Source organism: Pholis gunnellus (assembly GCF_910591455.1).
Source record: "Pholis gunnellus genome assembly, chromosome: 10".
Lineage (NCBI taxonomy): Eukaryota > Metazoa > Chordata > Actinopteri > Perciformes > Pholidae > Pholis > Pholis gunnellus.
The window spans coordinates 14,259,986-14,277,841 of record NC_136537.1 but is presented as its reverse complement, the minus strand read 5'-3'; the positions used below and the strand labels follow the sequence as shown (position 1 = coordinate 14,277,841).

General features: G+C 44.7%; 3 protein-coding genes across 5 annotated transcripts; all 3 read right to left on the bottom strand.

Moving 5' to 3' along the window:
- Nucleotides 1-2: 2 nt before the first annotated feature.
- On the bottom strand, nucleotides 3-6,457 carry zdhhc5b (zDHHC palmitoyltransferase 5b; the record flags this gene model as incomplete). Its single annotated transcript, XM_079167708.1, is given in 12 exon segments — nucleotides 3-806; nucleotides 1,320-2,251; nucleotides 3,001-3,107; nucleotides 3,309-3,417; nucleotides 4,134-4,266; nucleotides 4,564-4,655; nucleotides 4,769-4,871; nucleotides 5,015-5,187; nucleotides 5,374-5,531; nucleotides 5,752-5,873; nucleotides 6,308-6,441; nucleotides 6,443-6,457. Coding segments are annotated over 12 exon segments (2,184 nt in total). The 3' UTR covers nucleotides 3-700.
- Nucleotides 6,458-10,707: 4,250 nt separating this feature from the next.
- clp1 (cleavage factor polyribonucleotide kinase subunit 1) lies at nucleotides 10,708-13,769 on the bottom strand. Of its 3 annotated transcripts, none has more exons than XM_079167176.1 (6): nucleotides 13,689-13,769; nucleotides 12,687-13,004; nucleotides 12,479-12,586; nucleotides 12,267-12,386; nucleotides 11,877-12,014; nucleotides 10,708-11,730 (listed from the first exon to the last, which is right to left on the bottom strand). In XM_079167176.1, the coding sequence occupies exons 2-6, from the start codon at nucleotides 12,978-12,980 to the stop codon at nucleotides 11,044-11,046; spliced, it is 1,347 nt and encodes a 448-aa protein (XP_079023302.1). In that variant the 5' UTR covers nucleotides 12,981-13,004; nucleotides 13,689-13,769; the 3' UTR covers nucleotides 10,708-11,043. The 3 variants fall into 3 exon arrangements, with proteins under 3 accessions (XP_079023302.1, XP_079023304.1, XP_079023303.1); XM_079167178.1 differs by having other exon boundaries at nucleotides 12,687-12,961; nucleotides 13,689-13,744; XM_079167177.1 differs by lacking the exon at nucleotides 13,689-13,769 and having other exon boundaries at nucleotides 12,687-13,073.
- Nucleotides 13,770-15,497: 1,728 nt separating this feature from the next.
- selenoh (selenoprotein H) lies at nucleotides 15,498-17,368 on the bottom strand. The gene is made up of 4 exons (XM_079167331.1): nucleotides 17,338-17,368; nucleotides 17,057-17,183; nucleotides 16,304-16,446; nucleotides 15,498-15,617 (listed from the first exon to the last, which is right to left on the bottom strand). The coding sequence occupies exons 1-4, from the start codon at nucleotides 17,351-17,353 to the stop codon at nucleotides 15,511-15,513; spliced, it is 393 nt and encodes a 130-aa protein (XP_079023457.1). The 5' UTR covers nucleotides 17,354-17,368; the 3' UTR covers nucleotides 15,498-15,510.
- Between the last annotated feature and the right edge of the window lie 488 nt (nucleotides 17,369-17,856).

Sequence of the window (17,856 nt, the reverse complement as noted above, 5' to 3'; positions counted from 1 at the left end):
ATTCCAGCAAGAGCTCATGAGTGGCTGATGCAGCCATTAAAATAAAAACAGGCAACTGATCCGAGATCGCTTTCATGAATAATTACACGCAGTACGTCTGTCACCCTTATCCATAGTCAATGCCTGACAAGTTGACCCAATAATAATAATAATCTGTAAGATTTTATACATTTATATAAAACAATATTTTTAAAAAAAGATTTAGAAAACTAAAATGATACTGTGTTTATAGGTTGGACTCTTGTCGATAAATGGGTTGTGTGGACCGTTCAGACTTCTACATCCGCTGGATAAAGGCCATCGTTTCCTCAAGTGTCGGACACGGCGGGCAATACTCCGTGTGCCAACGGACCAAATAAAACAGCCAATCATTGAATCGCTCTGGGTGTTCTGTAGACATATCTGTACCCAGCCACGATGATGCAGTCACGTCCGTCTATGGCTCACAAAGTGGCTAAAGGGAGACGACTTGATCCGCCGAAAAATGAAGTGTCCCCTTTTACTCTTTGTTCAAATCTGCCAGTGGCGTTACAAATATAACAAAGTGAGTACCAGACAGGCTCCTTTAGTCCTTTGCAGCGGAAAAACAGTCATTTCTCAGGAGCCTACAGTGAACAATGTCCAGCTAAGGTGAGAGACAAGTGGAAGTAGTCCTGTGACCCCCCCCCCCCTGTTCTTTGTGATGGACCATGCCGGTCACTCAAACCGATATCTCGTAAGTGGTCCCTCCAACGCCTGTCACCTTCTTCACTCCGCCCCCTGGTTTGGATGGTGTGTGATTGGCCAAGACCGGACGAGAGGTGAATCTGATTGGACAGCCATCAGGAAGGGGAGGGGATGGAAGGGGAGGGGAGAGGAGGGAAGGGGAGGCAGATTAGGAGTGAGGACAGAGGATACATGGATGTGGAGGTGAGTGGTTCTACTTAAAAAATAACAGCAAAACGAGCACAAATGTTTCTCTACCATGGAACTTGTAAGGCATTTGGTAACTATACGTAGTGAGTAAGAAAATGACAGAAAAGGCCAGAGGACAGGAGTAAACAGCACCGTGGTGAGGCATGCTTTCACAGAGCTAAACACATACTGACATGCTGTTAGCACTTCAGTCACACAACTCACCCAATAACACATTCATACACAACAACTGTTAACGCTAAACAAGCAAAGACTGACTGTAAACCGTGGAGGAGGAAAAGGAAGACTCACACAGATCAGGGAGGAAGAGGAGGGCTGACACAAACCAGGGAGGAAGAAGAAGAGAATTAGGAGGAAAAGGAAGAGAAGCAGGCTGGCGGATCTGACGACGGATCACTACTCACTGTGCCTGATGCCCTCCTCCGGCTCCTCCCCCTCCCAGCACATTGCCTCCTCCTGAAGCCCGAGGCTTGTGCTGAGGCCCTGCCTCCCCAACATAAGCCTGGGACTTGCCGAGGGAGAGGCCGCGAGGTGGCGGGGAGACGGGGGGCTCTAGTGAGCGAGCCCCGGGGGAAGAGGATGAGAAGGAAAGGTTACGAGGGGCTCGGGAGGAGGAGGAGTCCTGGTTATGCTGGAGCAGGTGCTGGATCTCGGGAGGCCCAGAGGAGGGAGGGGGCGGACTGACGGCACGCAGGTAGGCCCTGTGGGGGGAGGAGAAAGTGGCAGAGCCCTGGAGCAGCTGCCCCTCCCTCTGCTGGGCGATCTGAGCCGAGAGGAAGGGCGACGTGTAGCCCTGCAGCGGGCTGCTGGGTGACACCACCTCCCGCTGGCCTGTTGCAGTCGCTGAGGGAAACGGAGCGCGAGGCTTCTGTGGCGACAGCTCGTGAGCGGCCGACTCGAACTCCGGGCTCTCAGATGGTGTCAGAAGGCTGTCATAGGACAGGCTGCCGTTCCGAGGCGTTTGATTGGCCAGGCTTTTGTAGCTGGTGTCTGTGGTGCCCTCTGATTGGAGCGTGGACAGCGGGTTATGTGCCGCCTGCGCTGAGCGCAAGCTGGAGGAGCGAGAGCCGCCAGTGGACAGGACCAGAGAGGATGGGTAGGAGGTGTAGGAGCGCCCAGTCAGGGAGTAACCCGACATGCCCCCTGGCATCACCCCAGCAGTCCCGCCGGGACCTCCGGGGCCCTCGCCCCTCTCCCCTCCCCCTCTGCGCGGCCCTACACCTCCCCCCACCACCGCGGTCCCGTCCAGGCTGCTCGGCTCCGAGCGGTAGCTAGGCTGACGGCTGGACTGGAGGATGGAGGGAGATGGAGAGTCGAGGCTATCCCCACGGATCATCTGAGGAGGAGGAGAAACAGACAAAAGAGAGAGAGAGAGGGAGCGTGATGAAGAAGGGGGGGGGGGGGGTTGGGAGAAAGATGAAAATCACCATGTTACTTGAGGAATAGATAACATGACATCAAAAAATAACTGTTTCACTAAAAAAATATAACAGAAAAAGAAAAAAAAAAAGAGTGGTGGGGAGAAATTGGATGCTTGACCAGTGCTCTACTCCATCATCACACTACTGGATTGGAAACATTGACTGGCTTGAACAAGCACTGACACTGCATGTCAAAGACTGTGTATAAACACATGGATGGAAATATACAAATACATACAGTACATGAACTACACATTCCAGTCAATGCAGTCCCAGGGGAAAGGATAGATCCACTCAAACACAAAGGGATACACACAGATGACACTAGCTGAGACTTACTGATCGACCGATGGCCACTGAATGATCAATTCAAAGTAAAAAACAAAAAAAGAGGGGCATGGTATTAACCACAAAAGGAATTAGCCACCAGATCATCTGTTACAGTAATCGGATATTGTTTGTTCTGAGTAATCTTAATAAGATTAACTACATCTCGTTATCTTTTACAGATGCTGAAACAAGCTCGTTATGTAAAATCAACAAGGTTGTGTCTAAGCTGATCTTGTGTTCCTTTAATACTCTTAATATACAGTACTGAATAACTTTAGGTGAATAGATTATACCCAATACATTGAGGTCTGTGCAAGTGTGTATTGACATGTACCTTGTTGGGGTGTGTGAGGGCCGTGTGGTTCCTTCCCGGGCTGTTGTAAGGCGGTCGGTACTTATACATCGACGGCGTAGGTGGAGTTTCAGTCAACAGGCTGCTCTCTGAGTGGCGAGAAACCAAAAGGGGACATTTGAAAGAGGCATGTTTGCGATTACAAAATAAACCTTCAACTGTTCAGGTAAAGCACTTGAAGTACCTGTGCTGCACTTGATGGTCATCACTCAAGATGTTGACACGTCAGGCGACATACCCGTTACTACAGAGGTTTACTTATGTGTTGTGTACGAGTGTATTCGTCTCACCCTCCGTGTCAGCACGGGGCAGACCAGGGTACCGAAGCTCTGGCTTTGGAGGAGGTGGAGGCTCTGCATCAGCTGACTGGCTCTCCATCTGGTCTAGACTACTCTTGGACTGGAGCGGACACACAGAGACACACAGTATCAGGCCGTGTCCAGTAAAGAAGTTTAACTCAGTGTTTGCTGCAACACCGTCTGGCATTGCAGGCACATCGCAGGTATATTACTTTGTAACTTAAGCGTTACACTTTTATCGTTAACTTTGCGATTGTTGCTACAGAGAATGGAATTGTTGATGCCATAACAACTTCTTGGAGGTATGATGTCCTGTTTCATGAACCGTTGTTCAACGTTTTGGCATCTGATAAAAGTTCAAACTCACTGATGCAACTATTTTTAGTCTGAACACCCTCCAACACATGTGCTTCATTATCCAGATGAGGTAGGGTTTACTCGTTTCTGTGTTGCTCCTCGACTTTCAGTATTTAAATCAAAGAATCCCGCACACTGGCCATCAATTCAACTCGTTTTGGGGGGTTTTGTCTGCTTAAATTTTGCCTGATGGAGTTTTGCGGAGCAAAACGTGTCCATGAAGTGAGCTTGTGTGCGTATGTGGGATTCTTTGGTTTTCTTCAAGTTTAAAGCTTTTGATCCTACGCATCTGTCAGTAAGACTTTATGGTGTTCAAGACCTTTTGTAAAATTACGACCTGGTAATAAAACATAAAAAAAAAATAATAAAATCACAATTAACCCCGCAAATTGGGATTGACACCTTTGGGGGGGGGGGGGTCCTATGTGTTACATTCATTGATTGCTTTGTATCCCTCACCCTGGTGCTGTGTCGGTCATTCTGGATGCCGTTGTCCAAGACCTTGGCTTCTAGTTGGGCCTCAGTGAGGGCCGGTCGAAGAAATGGTGGCTGTACATCCATTGCCAGAGGGCTTCGCCACCGGCCCATGTATCTGTGAGGGGGACATACACACACACATGTAAATTCTAATTAAAATGACACAAGCATTAAACAACAGGCTTGGCAGTATGTTGCTCTCTTGACAAGCATGATCTAACACCAGAAACCACTCACACTGACGGCTTGCGCTCATATATTCCATCACTAAACAGTGAGAACAATAAAAGAGGAGGCTGGAAAAGTGGAAAGAGAGAAGAGAGCAATGGAAAGAAAAGGGCAGTGGAAAAATAACAATTGTGGAGCAGAGTGTTAAAGGAGAGATGAGTGCAGAGGAGAGAGGAAGGCTGACCTGGGGGCCTGGGAGCTGCAGAGCACATGAGAAATATTCCTTGTGCAGCCGTTGGTGAAAGGGTTAACGCCTCCCCGAAACTTCCCTGTGACCTACAATGAGAGGAAAATGTTCCAGCTCACATGGACGCCACCATTAATGCTAAAAACACAATCTGAAGTGGCTGGATTACTCAGTGACGCACACAACCAGCTCTTGTTTGTACCTGTTCGTTTGTGGTCCTACCGCGGGCCACCAACACCATGTGGAACCCAGTCAGGCCAGCAACCGGGACAAAAAACAGGCCGGCCACACACATTACAGCCATACTGGGAGGAGAGGGTCAAGGAGGTTACAACAAACCCAGCAAAGGGAAAAAAAAGACAAACACCAGGCTAAAATCACAGCGCCAACAAAATGTGAACAGAAAGTTTCTCATCATTTGTCCGGCAGCGTGCCAAGTAAAGGATACGTAACCGCAGCATGTGGCGTGTCCAGCTGCTGGCGGTGGTGCAGCACGTAAACCAAGCCAAAGCCAAATACGTTCATGATGTGGGTGGTAAGTGAAAGCAGGAAGAGGAAGAAATGGCGATAATTCCTCCGACCAATGCAGTTGTTCACCCAAGGACAGTGGTGGTCAAAATCCTGAGAGAGCACAAAGGACAAGAATGTGCAAACACCAGTAAAGATATGACAGAGAGGAGAAGAACGATGACAAGGAACAGCTACAACACATAAAAATCAAACAAGTTCTACCGCTCACGAAAATATATCAATTTCTAATTAGGCCTCACAATACCAGCCCCGTAACACAAGAGTGTGCGTTTGTACCTCCACACAGTTGTCGCAGACTGAGCAGTGCGAGCAGCGCGGCGGACGGTAGAAGCGGCAGGTCGAGCACCACTTCATGCGCACCTGGATCCCTTTGATCTCCACCGTCTTGTAGAGCGGGGCACGGAAATCATCTTCTTTGTCCTCATCCTCCTCCGCTAAACATGACAGACACACACACTGAGACTGTACCAACATCATTGTACCGGATCCTATGGCCTCCCTTTCCGTTATAACATTTCAGTCAATTTCTAACGGATCATGGCATTATTGGTGTTTCTTTTCATTCTTAGCTTATCTGTCATGCACTCAAAAGCACTTAATGGCATATGTTAGTATGTGGTAATCAACTTTCTCTGGCAAAAACACTGAGTTTACCTCTGGGGAAGACTCCAGGGTCCATGAAAGTGGCCATACAGAAGTTGGCGAGGGTGAAGAGGAAGATCACGGCAATGTAGACGGGAATGACAAAGGAGAAATACTCTGACAACCATGGACACCTGGAGAGCATGAACAAGGATGGAATAAAATGACAGTTTGACATGTTATGGCCATAACTACTAGTCTACTACACATGTTCATGAGCAGCGTGTAGATATTACACAAGCAGGCTTGAATCCCTGCCCTTTCTGCAATACACAGATGGGAAAATGAGCACGAAACACTCCTCAGCTCACAGGTATGACTGTGAGGAACTGTGTGAATACTTTCTGATAAGAGGACAGGTTTGCTCAGGAAACTTTCTCTGTATAAAGGTTAAACAAACAACAAAAACAACAGGACGTCTTCATATAAAACATAACGTATAGGGATATTTACACCTTTAGCACACACAAATACATGCAAACGTTATAAGTTAGGCAGCGACACAACTGTGCGTACATTTGGCCCCGTTTGCATTATGTGGGAGTTTAAATATGAGTGAGATACTTACGTGAAGCAGAAGAAGAGGGTGGTGGATCCGACAAGGAAAGTGGTGGCTGCAGACACCGGGACATATCGGCTGGGGCGAAATGAACGGGGAGGAGCAGAAGCAGGGACACCTACTCCTCCCCCAACCCCCCCCACCACTGAAGCCCGGCATCAGAGACAGAGAGAGGGGAGGAAGACACAGAGAGAGAGAGAGAGAAGAGAGAGAGAGAGAGAGAGAGAGAGAGAGAGAGAGAGAGAGAGAGAGAGAGAGAGAGAGAGAGAGAGAGAGAGAGAGAGGAGAGAGAGGGAGGAGGAGAGAGAGGAGGAGAGAGAGAGAGAGAGAGATATCTACGGTCTACCTACTGTAAACGGCGCTTTACAGGTCAAAATGGCGAATGTGGGGTTTGTTCGGGAGGAGGGACCATGACTACAGACTAGAAAAAAGAAAACACTATGCAAAGCAGCAGCTGAATGGAAACATGAGGGTTTCTCTGTGTCCCGTCACACTGAAGGTCTCCTGGCACTAAGATAATCAGTACTTTCATACAGCAGTAAACAGCTTTACTTTAGCATTGCATGTGTACAGCTTGTTGTAATGTTATTTAAGTTGTGTGCATAATCTTAATAGAGGTTTATAAAAGCAAGACTTTACAAGAGCAAGGCGATACAAAAATATGTGTGTCGGTAATTCATAAATATTTTTGTATGGCTTTAATGTAACTGTATTTGGTGCAACAATATAAATAAATCTAACTGTACTGCTCCCTGGCACCAGTGCAACTGTAACACTTGTGTGCTCGAACACTAAAGCACAGGAACTCGCACACGACTAAAACGGGAGGAATCTGGGTTTCTCTCCGCTCCTTAAAACTCAGCGTTTTGCATTAATGCTCGCCACTGTGCTCGAGTTCTGACTATGCCTATCGGAGGAAATGAATATAAAAACAAAAAGAGCAGAAAATGAAAGAGGTAGTGGGTGGATGGCCAGCAGGCCGAGAGCAGAAGCACATAGAGGAGAAGAGGCAGAGGATTGAGCGCAGCAGCTGCTGATGACTTCTGCGATTGTCCCGAGAGGGCGTATTTAGGCACTGGGTGGGTGGAAGAAACGGAGGATGGCGGCAGAAAAAGGGACAGTTCCAGCGTTTCAAACTATGTCAGCAGGGGGAAAACAACCAAAACTAATTTAAACTAGTTGCTGGAAGCTGCATCAAACAAAAGTCCAGCTGGAATACATTTTCAAAAAGCCAAAGAAGAGAGAGAAAAAAAAAAAAACACGGTTTACAAAATGATGTCCAGCCTCAAACAGCCAATCAGAGTCCTCTGGTTCTTGTGAGACCCCCCCGCTTTCAGTCTTTGCTTCAATATGGGGACAAAATCAACTCAATCCAAAAAGAAGCCCTGTGTACGTCATCGAGCTGTCGCCGCACTTGGCCGGGTCTGGGTGTAGAGGCCTCTCCCACCTCCAAACTCTCTGCAGATAGACCTCCTTTCCCATGTTGCATCTCCTAAACAAAGCCATGTGCAGCAGTGATGTTATGTAGTCTGATGCATTTTACTTCTTTTTTTCCTCTTTGTCCCCCTGTCTTCTTTTACCCACTGGCTCTGAGGGTCAGCAGTTGGATGCCCCTATAAAAAAAAAGAAAATGTACATGTTTAAGCTTGACTGTCAACGGTAAACTTCCTTGTTAAACAGAGCTATCGAAGAGAAGCAGAGGTTTCACTCTGATTTCACAACATAGGCTGACTAATCAATTCTTTACTGTCCTAAACAGCTTGCGTTACACTGTGAACCTGTTCATTTCTCACCATTAACGTTACTCATAAACAAAGTTGCTCAACAGTCTGCTGTTGTTAAAACACACAACTGTCACATCAATGCCCTCAGGATTTCAAATGAAACACCTCCCACTTCTGGAAAGTGAAAACACCCCAGAGACACAGAGACACACACACAGACACACACACACACACACACACACACACACACACACACACACACACACACACACAGAAAAAGAGAGTCATACACACACACACCTCATCTCCAACTGAAAAAGTAGTGCGTGCGGCGTGAATACACTGAAAACGGATCCGGAGTAACAGTGTAACCCGATAGTTTAGACACACCCCTCTTTTCGACAATCACCAGAGCCGTGGCGGTGCAGTTAATCATCTCACCTGCCAAACAACAACCACCCCCCCCCCCCCCCCCCCCCCACCCTCCTCCTCCTCCTCCTCCTCGACTATAACGGATGATAATCCTAAAATCTCCCCTGTCGAGCCTGTCATGCCACCACAACCATCTGCAGATCCGAGCTACATCGTTGAATGACCGGTCTTAGTAATGGATTTGATCCATTTCCCCAGCAACAGTTACACACTGTTAGTTTCTAGCTAATGTCTTGTTTAAATGTATTTAATTTAATTGAGTATCACTTCATCTGTGGATCATAAATTGAAGGAGACCAAGCGTGAAACAACAGGCCAGGGCAGTGCTAGTATCAGCCAAGACAACTAACAATGAACCTCATTAAAATAACGTTACCCCTCACTTTCTTCAACTAAGTTAAGTAATAGACGATGCGGTGTTTTGGCTCGTTGTGTTCAACGTTAATTGAGATTATGACAGATTTAAACGCGACCCATACTTAGTGATCAGTTAGCTCTTACCTAGCCTCGAAAGTTTTTTGCGACACTGCTCAGTCCTTTACCACAGCGAAGAGTTAGCTAACGTTACCTGGCTGGCTAGTATGGGGAGCTTTACACTCGCGGAGTAGCTTTCCTTGACGGCTGGCCGGATAAATGAACGTACGTTCAGCTAAATAGTCACCACGAAGAGCGGGTAAAACAAGCAGGACATACCTAACACGGAACATGCGAGCTGTCTTGCCTGTAGGGTGTGGGTCGTTACGGTCCTCCTTGAGTTAGCCGCTAGCAAACTAGTTAGCTCGCTTGCTAGGCCGACATCGGAATCCCGGAAGTCGCCCGTCGTCCCTCAGGTGGGATGAACAGCCAATCAGAGGCCGAGCAGGTGTGGTCTGGAGAAACGGTTGAACCAACCATGACTGACAGGATTGCTTCGCTATCGGGTTGTTTTGACCGCACACACAGCTTTATTTCCACATAATGAAACGGCTTCCTCTGAAATGACTGGCAAACATCTTAAAGTTACACACAAATATGATGCTTGCCATACATGTTAAATGTTACGTCTCCTCAAGTTGCTCATTATGCAACAACGAGGAAGTACACTTCATTAACGTCCCTACTCTGCAGACTTATGAAGAGACATCTCTGACGTTATACTTCAGAAACTGAAAGAGTCAGATGTCTTTGTTGTGGGTTGTAATACTGGAAACTTTCTAGCCAGATGATTCCATCAAACTGCTGTGCAGTCAAGAATAGTTAGTCTGTAATGTTTTCTTTTTTCTGTTAAAATACCAGATCATTTTACATTTATTCAGCTTTAGTCCAAGCCACATGCAAATGTGTACAAATCTATACGTCAAGAAGAAGCCACCTAACAAAAGCATCTGGGAGTATTAGCAGAGGAACTTATAGACATACTTAACTTGTGACAAGGGTTGAGGAGCAGACACTACTTAATTGGAAGGGGTCACCAGTCAAAAGGGTAGGTTTCTTGTGTTTTTTTCACATTTCTTTTCTGGAAATCAGATCTGTTAATGTTGAGTAGTACTAATGTGTAGTGTGAACTGGGTATGAGTTCTAGTACAGTAGCTTTGTAAAACTATTTCTTTGCAAAGTTTTCATCCCAGACGACAGATGGTCGACTCAAATCCTCCATAACAGGCCCACCTACAACACCTACAAAGCCACAATCCGGCATATTAACGCCAATGTTCAGAACAATAGCACAGACAATTAACGGTTAAATCAGGACATAAAGTAATTAAGCATCTGTCTGGGCATCACAAAGCGTGTTCTTTAAATTTGAGATATTTTTACGGTCTGTTAAGAAATAGTATCCAACTTAAATACTACAGCATGTAGGCCTGTGGAATATTTGATGAGCTCCCGTGAACTGGTAGGTGTGGACAGTATAAACAACAAATGATAGTGGTCCTTCATGTTTACTGCCTTACTGGTACTATAGATCAGTTACACTTATGTCCAAATAGACATGGACACCACAGGATGTAAATAACAGAGAAGACAGGACACGTCTCCTACTTCATGGACACATTCATAATAAGTTTGCTTTGTTTGATGAAGCTTTGTAGAAATATTTAGTAGAAGCTAATGTGAAGCCATGGAATTATAAAGACTTTTCCCAGGCTTGATTAAGTTGTAATTAAGTAAAAAACACACAAATGTTTTCATAACTAAGTCCATTAAATACCGGTCATATAAAAATGAAAGTAAATGTGAACTGATATACGTATACAGTGCATATGTAGGCTAGGACAATGTGCGACCATTAAACTTAGTCTTAGTCTGACACCAAATGTTTTACATTTCCAAAATTTATTACGCAAGAGAAGAAAAACAATGTTCATAAAACATAAGAAAATAATTCCTGCACTGATAAAAAACATCCCTGGCCACAAATTTGCCAAACAGTGTGGACTATAAAATGGTGTTTAATTAACAGCAACTGTACTGAAACTTTTTCTCTTTTGCCCTCTTTAGTCCCTACAAAAGAGACACAAAGACACAACTAGGAAACAAAACGTCTTCTTTACAGAACTCCTCCCCACTTCTTTTACAACAAAGTTCTCTTTCCTTAAGTGTAACACTTCATTTCATGTCCATAAAGCGGATGTCCATGATAAGTAGAGTGTGTCTGGGCAGTGGTCTGGGCGCTGGGGACAGCACTTTCATCACCTGTGTTTGCGTGTCAACATTAGTCACCACTATGAAGCCACACACGGGGCTCTCTACGATACCCTTTCTGGCACCCTCATCTCCGTCCTCTGCACTGCTCACGCTCAGCACATGATACGTGAGGTCTCTCCCTGGTGTAACAGGCACGAGCTTTAGCTGTGTGTCATCCTGAGACATTCCCAGCGGCAAGCAGGAGTCCGGGATGGACGGAGCTCCGATCTTGTAGATCCGGACGTCTGAGAAACGCACTTCGTAGGAGAAGGGGTAGAAGGTCACTCCACGGAAGCCGTAGAAATACTCGCGGATCTTCTCATCGCGAGTATCCCGTCTGCACTCCTTGGAGCGCTCCACCACCCCTCCGGACTTGGGTAGGAGAACAACCCGTACGAAGTGAGGGAGGTCTCGTTTTAGTTCATTGTAGAGCCTCTCGTGGTCCAGCACCAGCACCACATCCACCTCGAAGGCAGAGGCACAGTGGACTAGAGCCTGGTATCCTGAGCCCTTCACCCAGCCGCAGGTGTTGATGATACAGCCTCCCACGCTAGCCTTCCTGTTCACCTCACAGCGCCGGGAAAACACATCGGCTAAGCATGACGTCAGCTACAAGTTGTGAGAAAAGAACTGATTAAATTGGGCAGAGAACATTTTTTAAAACTGATGATAAGACAGATTAAATCTGCAGGCTGGCAGTGGGCGTTTGGCTTCATACTGTCATGTTAAGCGTTGCTAGAATCTTTTTTTCTCACCTTATTGTAAAGTTTGATATTAGTCCCAGGGGTAGTAGAGCCAAAGTGGTAGACCAAAGGAGCCTGGACTGAGAAACCCTCCTCCACATCCGCCGGGCGCTCAATGCATAGTGCCGACACTGTACCAGGTACAGACACCTGAGGAGCAGAATTAAAATGACAGGATAAGATTTGAGTTGACAGAACCAGCCATAATTGGCATGCTGTGCTCCTACACCAAGAGATGAGGCATCTTAACTATCCTACACAGATGCTGTAGTTACACTTTGCATGGATTCAAGATGATAAGTCTGTGTGACATGATGCAAAATAATTCAAATGTCTGCCGGTGTAATATAGGTAGTCTGTTAGGTAGCCAATGTTTATTATGATGACTCCAATTCATCTCACCCCACTCTGTCCAACATCCAGTTCCACCAATGTTGGCCTCCGGCCCACCCTGACAGCATAGCTTAACAGCAGGCGGCACACCGTTGACTTTCCCACATCTGTCGGTCCCACCACCATCACCTGCGGGATAATTCATTGAAATGCATTTACTGAGATCTGGCAACCTTGCATATAAAGGCCTCTGTAAACAGTAGTGTCTTATTCAAACCTACCCTCGGCCCCCTCTCGTTGTCCCGCTCTGCCTGTTTCCGCATCTGTTCCAGGGCAGCATGTGTGTTCAGGTAGAGCAGCATGGGAGTGTCCTTGGACACATAAGCCACCTGTGGTGATGAGGGGGTAGACGCTGGTTATTTGATCAGCTCATAGAACCCACATTAAGAACTCTCAAACATTTGCATGGACACGCCTCCAGGTGCTCACCTCTGGCTTCCCATAAAGATTCACACTGCAGCCTTGCCAGGTGAAAACGGCGATCTTGGAGCCCGGTCCAAATGTGTACTTCTTGTTGCGGTTCAGCTCGGAGCCGAACACCTCAGCCATTCCTGTAAGGAGCTCCAGCTCAACCTGCTCTGCGGCCTCCGCTGCCTCCACCTCAAACCTAAGTTCAGTCTCCTTCTCCAGGTCAAACCTGGTGCTGACCTTCCCGGGTACTGCAACATCTTCACTAGTCGTCTCCACACTCTCCGTTGCCATGACTGACAAGAGAGAGTCCATGTTACAAACGCATGGAAATAACGTCTGATTGAAAAGAAAAGGACAAGTTATCACATGTATCGATATGAAATGGTCTTTAAAAGTATGGCAGTGTTGGAGACATTGTATACTTCATATATTCATTCAACAATGTTGACAAACTTTTGTGAAATGCTGAGATAAAACGTTGATTTAACCAGGAAGTCTTTCGACACACCAGCTCTGTTAACGTTACATAAGAGACCAAGCCAAAATGGCAGCATGGTGTAGTTAAACGTCCCATAAATAAACACAGTTTATTAACTATATACACATACAAAAAGATAAAACACTACCTGAGAGGCATTAAAGACAGTAACGTTAGACCCAGTTTGTGGCTATCGCTAATAATGTTACGTATGCAGGACAAACTGGAGCTATAAACAGACGTGCAACCATTTATTTAAAAAAAGGGACATTATGTATTACGTAATTTGCATGTTATATTTAAAAAGTGTACGTTTTTACTTAATCATACCGACAGTCAAAGTGTGAGCACACTGAGAACGCAGTTTAGCTCGTGGGTCACTAGCAGGCAGAAAACAGCTAGCTAGCAGTTAGCACGCCGTAGCCGTAACTTAGCCCTATTTTAGCAGTAGAGAGCCTATAGGCGCATGAAAGGTCATTAACCTACTCCCACATTGTCAGGGGAATGTCTAATGGTTAGTTAGTGGAGTCTGTAGTACTTACGGACTAAATTAAAGCGTATTGTAGTTTGAAAAATAGGTTCCCAACTCTTGAGGAGCCAACACTGTGGTTGGGCGCGTGATGATGACGTCACGTCCCTCTCAACCAATAATGTACAACGTCCTTTGGAGGATCGCGCAAAACGTTGGAAACTAGAAAATGCATTTCCTGCTGAAAATGCGTTGGAATGCTGAAAGCTGAAATGAATTGCAAAAACATTGCTGAAAATAGATATCCAATTAAAAAAAAATTGCAAAAAACTTAATTCAAAAAGTTTCAAGATTACAAGTTGCTGAAAATACAGAAATGGGAGACTACCTGTCTGAAAAATGTTGTAGCCTGAAAGCATTTAAACTGCACTGCTGAAAACCCTTCTAGTTGAAATGTTGAACTATGGTGTCTGTAGCTGAAAGTATGAGAAAGAAGAAGGCTTTGAAAGTTGAAGAAGTTTAAGAGGATTTGAAGATTTTCTCCATAGATATCCAATTAAAAAAAGATTGCAAAAAGCTGAATAATGCAAAGTTTAAAGCTTACAAATATGAAAAGTCATATCACTCTTCTCCTGAAAGAGCTGAACATTTTAATATTTGAATGGTTTCTGTGGCTTAAAAAATGTCAGCAGTAGCGATATTTGTTGTAGTAGAAGTTGTAGTTGTAGTAGAAGTATTATAAGTAGTAGAAGTATTAGTAGCGTTAGAATAAGTGTGTGTGTGGGGGGGGCCTCTAAAAGTATCCAAGACCTGAATGACTGAATGAGAGAGATGCACACAGAGAGATAGAGGGAGAGAAGTGTATGTGCGCGTGTGTCTGTGAGTCTGTGTGTTTATCAACATTGCTGATTACCTTACATACCTACACTTACACAATAATTGAGAAACAAGACTTTATTTACTAAAAACAAGCTGTAAAAGCACAATAAACTATTTATAAATGAGGTTTTTGTTTTGTTTTGTTGTCTTAAACAGCAGCACCGTGCATCTGATGAATGCAGTGGCTCAGAGACGCTCCACTAGGTGTCACCATGCGTCCAGGAGACGTGAGCTGTTGGAGCTCAGGTCATCAGAGGAGAGACGGGGACATCCCATTGGTCACTCCTCATCATTCTGCTTCCATGGACCACACCTCCTGAACTCATGGCTGCATGCAAGACAAATCATTTATTTAGTTTAACTCTGAAACATAAACAGTCATAACACACCACTGTTGTGTACTACAGCCTACGCTCAACCAGCAGCAGCAGAGACACTTATATAGAACACAGGAATAAAGCTGTACATTTAATACAATTAATTAGGTTATTAAAACCTTAATCCACATGTGAAGAAATTAGTCCACACAAACGAACAAAAACAATAATACATCACACACAAAGCAAACGTGGAGGACAGTGAAGTCGATGTTTACGGATTAGCGATAATGACTGAAGGTTGTGTCATGAGCTCGACTAACAAGCGGTTACTCTGCTCACGGCTGGTGACTCATAAAATGTGAAGACATGAAAGGCAATCCAAGTTCTGACACATGGCTCTGGGGAAATTTACATAAGGGAACATTGCATCCCAAAAAATATGCAACAGCATTAAAGGCTTAAAACGTGTCTTCAGAGATGCTGGTAAAAACAACTAACGAACTAACCAATGAGTAAATGTCCTTTGAGCCAAACTAATCTTACGGTAAAAGGTTTACTTTATTTTGCTTCTCTATTCACTTCAGCAGAACAAGAAGAACTATTTAGTGTGACAGTGCACTCCTTCATTAATATTTGCATCTAGAGTTTTCTGTTTTGTATTATTCTGTCTGTTTGGGACAAACCTTCACTGGGCGTCTACTCAGCCTTCAGAGCCTCCTGCAGAGCAGCAACTACGACATCAGGTTGAGGAAACTTGAGCCTAGCAGGCGGACCCTTCTTTATTCCAGTCCACAGAGACGTTTCTATAGGGATGCCACATAAGGATACAGTGTCATTTGTAGGGGAACAATTTAGAAGATAAGCAATACTTTTAATGTATAACAGCAGCCTCTAGAAGACAGCAGGAAATTAAAATGCTATCAAGACAATTTAAGATGTGTTGACTCTGATACTCAAAAGCAAACGGTGAATAATCCATCAATTTGGAGAAAAACAACTTTGCATATTAACACAAACAACACGTGCCCCACACATGCACATATGCATTTTTAGATAACTGGTTATTGCGTGTTAGCACGTGTCACATTCTTGATGCAAATTCTATCGTGCTTTTCTGCACGCCTGTTGAACACAGCCTCCTGCTGACAGTGTGATCAGGGTTTAAAGAGGCAGAAGAGACATTCACTCTGAGTGAAAGATTGGGTAAGATTATACTTTCCTCACATCCTTAGTTCACACCTTAGATTTACAACTAATACGAAATCTATTATAGTGATGAAAGGAAATTTTGTGGAATGGTTTTAATGAACGGTTGGAGCAAATGTGTTTAATTTAAATCTGGTTATTTCTAGTTTGTAATTTTGGTGAAATCCTTTAATAAACCACTACAAATGAGTGAATCCCAAAACTGAGGTGATGACACTCGCTCATCCATTGGGGAGTCACAAATGTCAGTGATTCTTGGATTTTCCCTTTTCATCCTCCTCACCTTTGCCTCCATCCAGCAGAGTGATCTCAAAGCTCTTCCTGCGCGGTTTCTCAGGGTTGAAGACCACAGTCAGGTCAGGACGGGCAGCCAGGAGGGCAACTTTCACCTCCTCGGCATTACGCCCGTACACTCGTCAGCTCTTACTGCCAGAAATAACAGATCAACCATCAGGTGGAAGTTAGCAATGTGGAGCGTGTCTGCATATGACAAAACAACTATGTGCATTCACTTAAGTACTGTCCTTGAGTGCTATCATTTTATATTTATATTCAACTACATTTTAGAGGGGAATAAAAAAAAAATACAATCACTTTTAAGAAGCACTTGCAGTGTAGACTGTATTGCATTAAATTAAGTCTATAATGCATGTCCATCAGAGCTGCTTCTTCTTTTATGAAATTATGATTGTCTATGGCTGCATATGTGAATCCAGAAAAGCCGGTGATCTTGGAACTACATGTTTTTTTTCAGCAGGTTTGGTCAAGACTCACAACTCTCTTTCCACCATATATCCATTCCTTTTAGCTCTTCAGACACTCGTGCATTACTTATATTGAAAATACATACATTAGGTCTATTAGAAAGCTCTGCTACTCATTTATGTTTCAGGAGTATGCTGGGTGTGAACCCTTGAGATTTAGATGGCACAGGCACACTGCTGAGCAGCACCTTGCTTCACTTCTGTGCTGGTGACCTTAGTCTTTCCTTTCGTGCCGACCGAGCTATGCCTTTACGTATTTCAGTGTTTCGCACCAGTGTTCAATGACCACCCTTTGGCCTTCCTGGCCTCTCTCCTCCTCTCCTCTGTCCTTCTTCTCCCCCGCATTTGGTTTCTCCTCTTCTGCCTCAACCTCCGCTTTGCGTTTCGTCCCACGACGACCTGAAACACAAGTGATGTTACGTTTGTTTTCATACCGTGCAACCTCTGACCCGTTTATCAACTAAAAGCAATACACACTACATGTATATCATGTTGATAAATGTCGGCGTTACAATTGTTCACAGCACGATGTACACTAACGTTACACACTGACCTGCTTTAGACGCCATTGCAGTAGTCAAGTTTTTGCGCGCACGTGGATTGTACCAAAGTATTTGTCTGAGAGGGTTTTCAGTGTGACGGACGAAACCATTACCAGGAAGGTTTTCCATAGAAACATGTACACACATACATACAGTTTACTGTGTTTTTGTCTTTAACATTAAGCTAATTCATCAATCGTATTCAAACAAAGCATCAGTGACAACGTCAGGAATTTGCCACAGCTCCTTTCTATGATGATGAATGATGTGACAGCTTGACATGAAGGCCACCAGTGCAGTTGTTTCTGGCTTTTATTTTGTTTACAGCAATTGTATCACAATTGATTTGACAATGACATCAAATTCTACAATGTAACACACTTTAAACAAGTTTACAATTTAAATGAAACTCTTCTGATACACAGATGTTGTGTTTGGATCTCTGACTTATCAGAAACTTTTTGGCCCTCATATTTGCGTCATCCCATTCAGCTAAAACCTAGATACACTTTGAGATAAAGTTCCCCTTG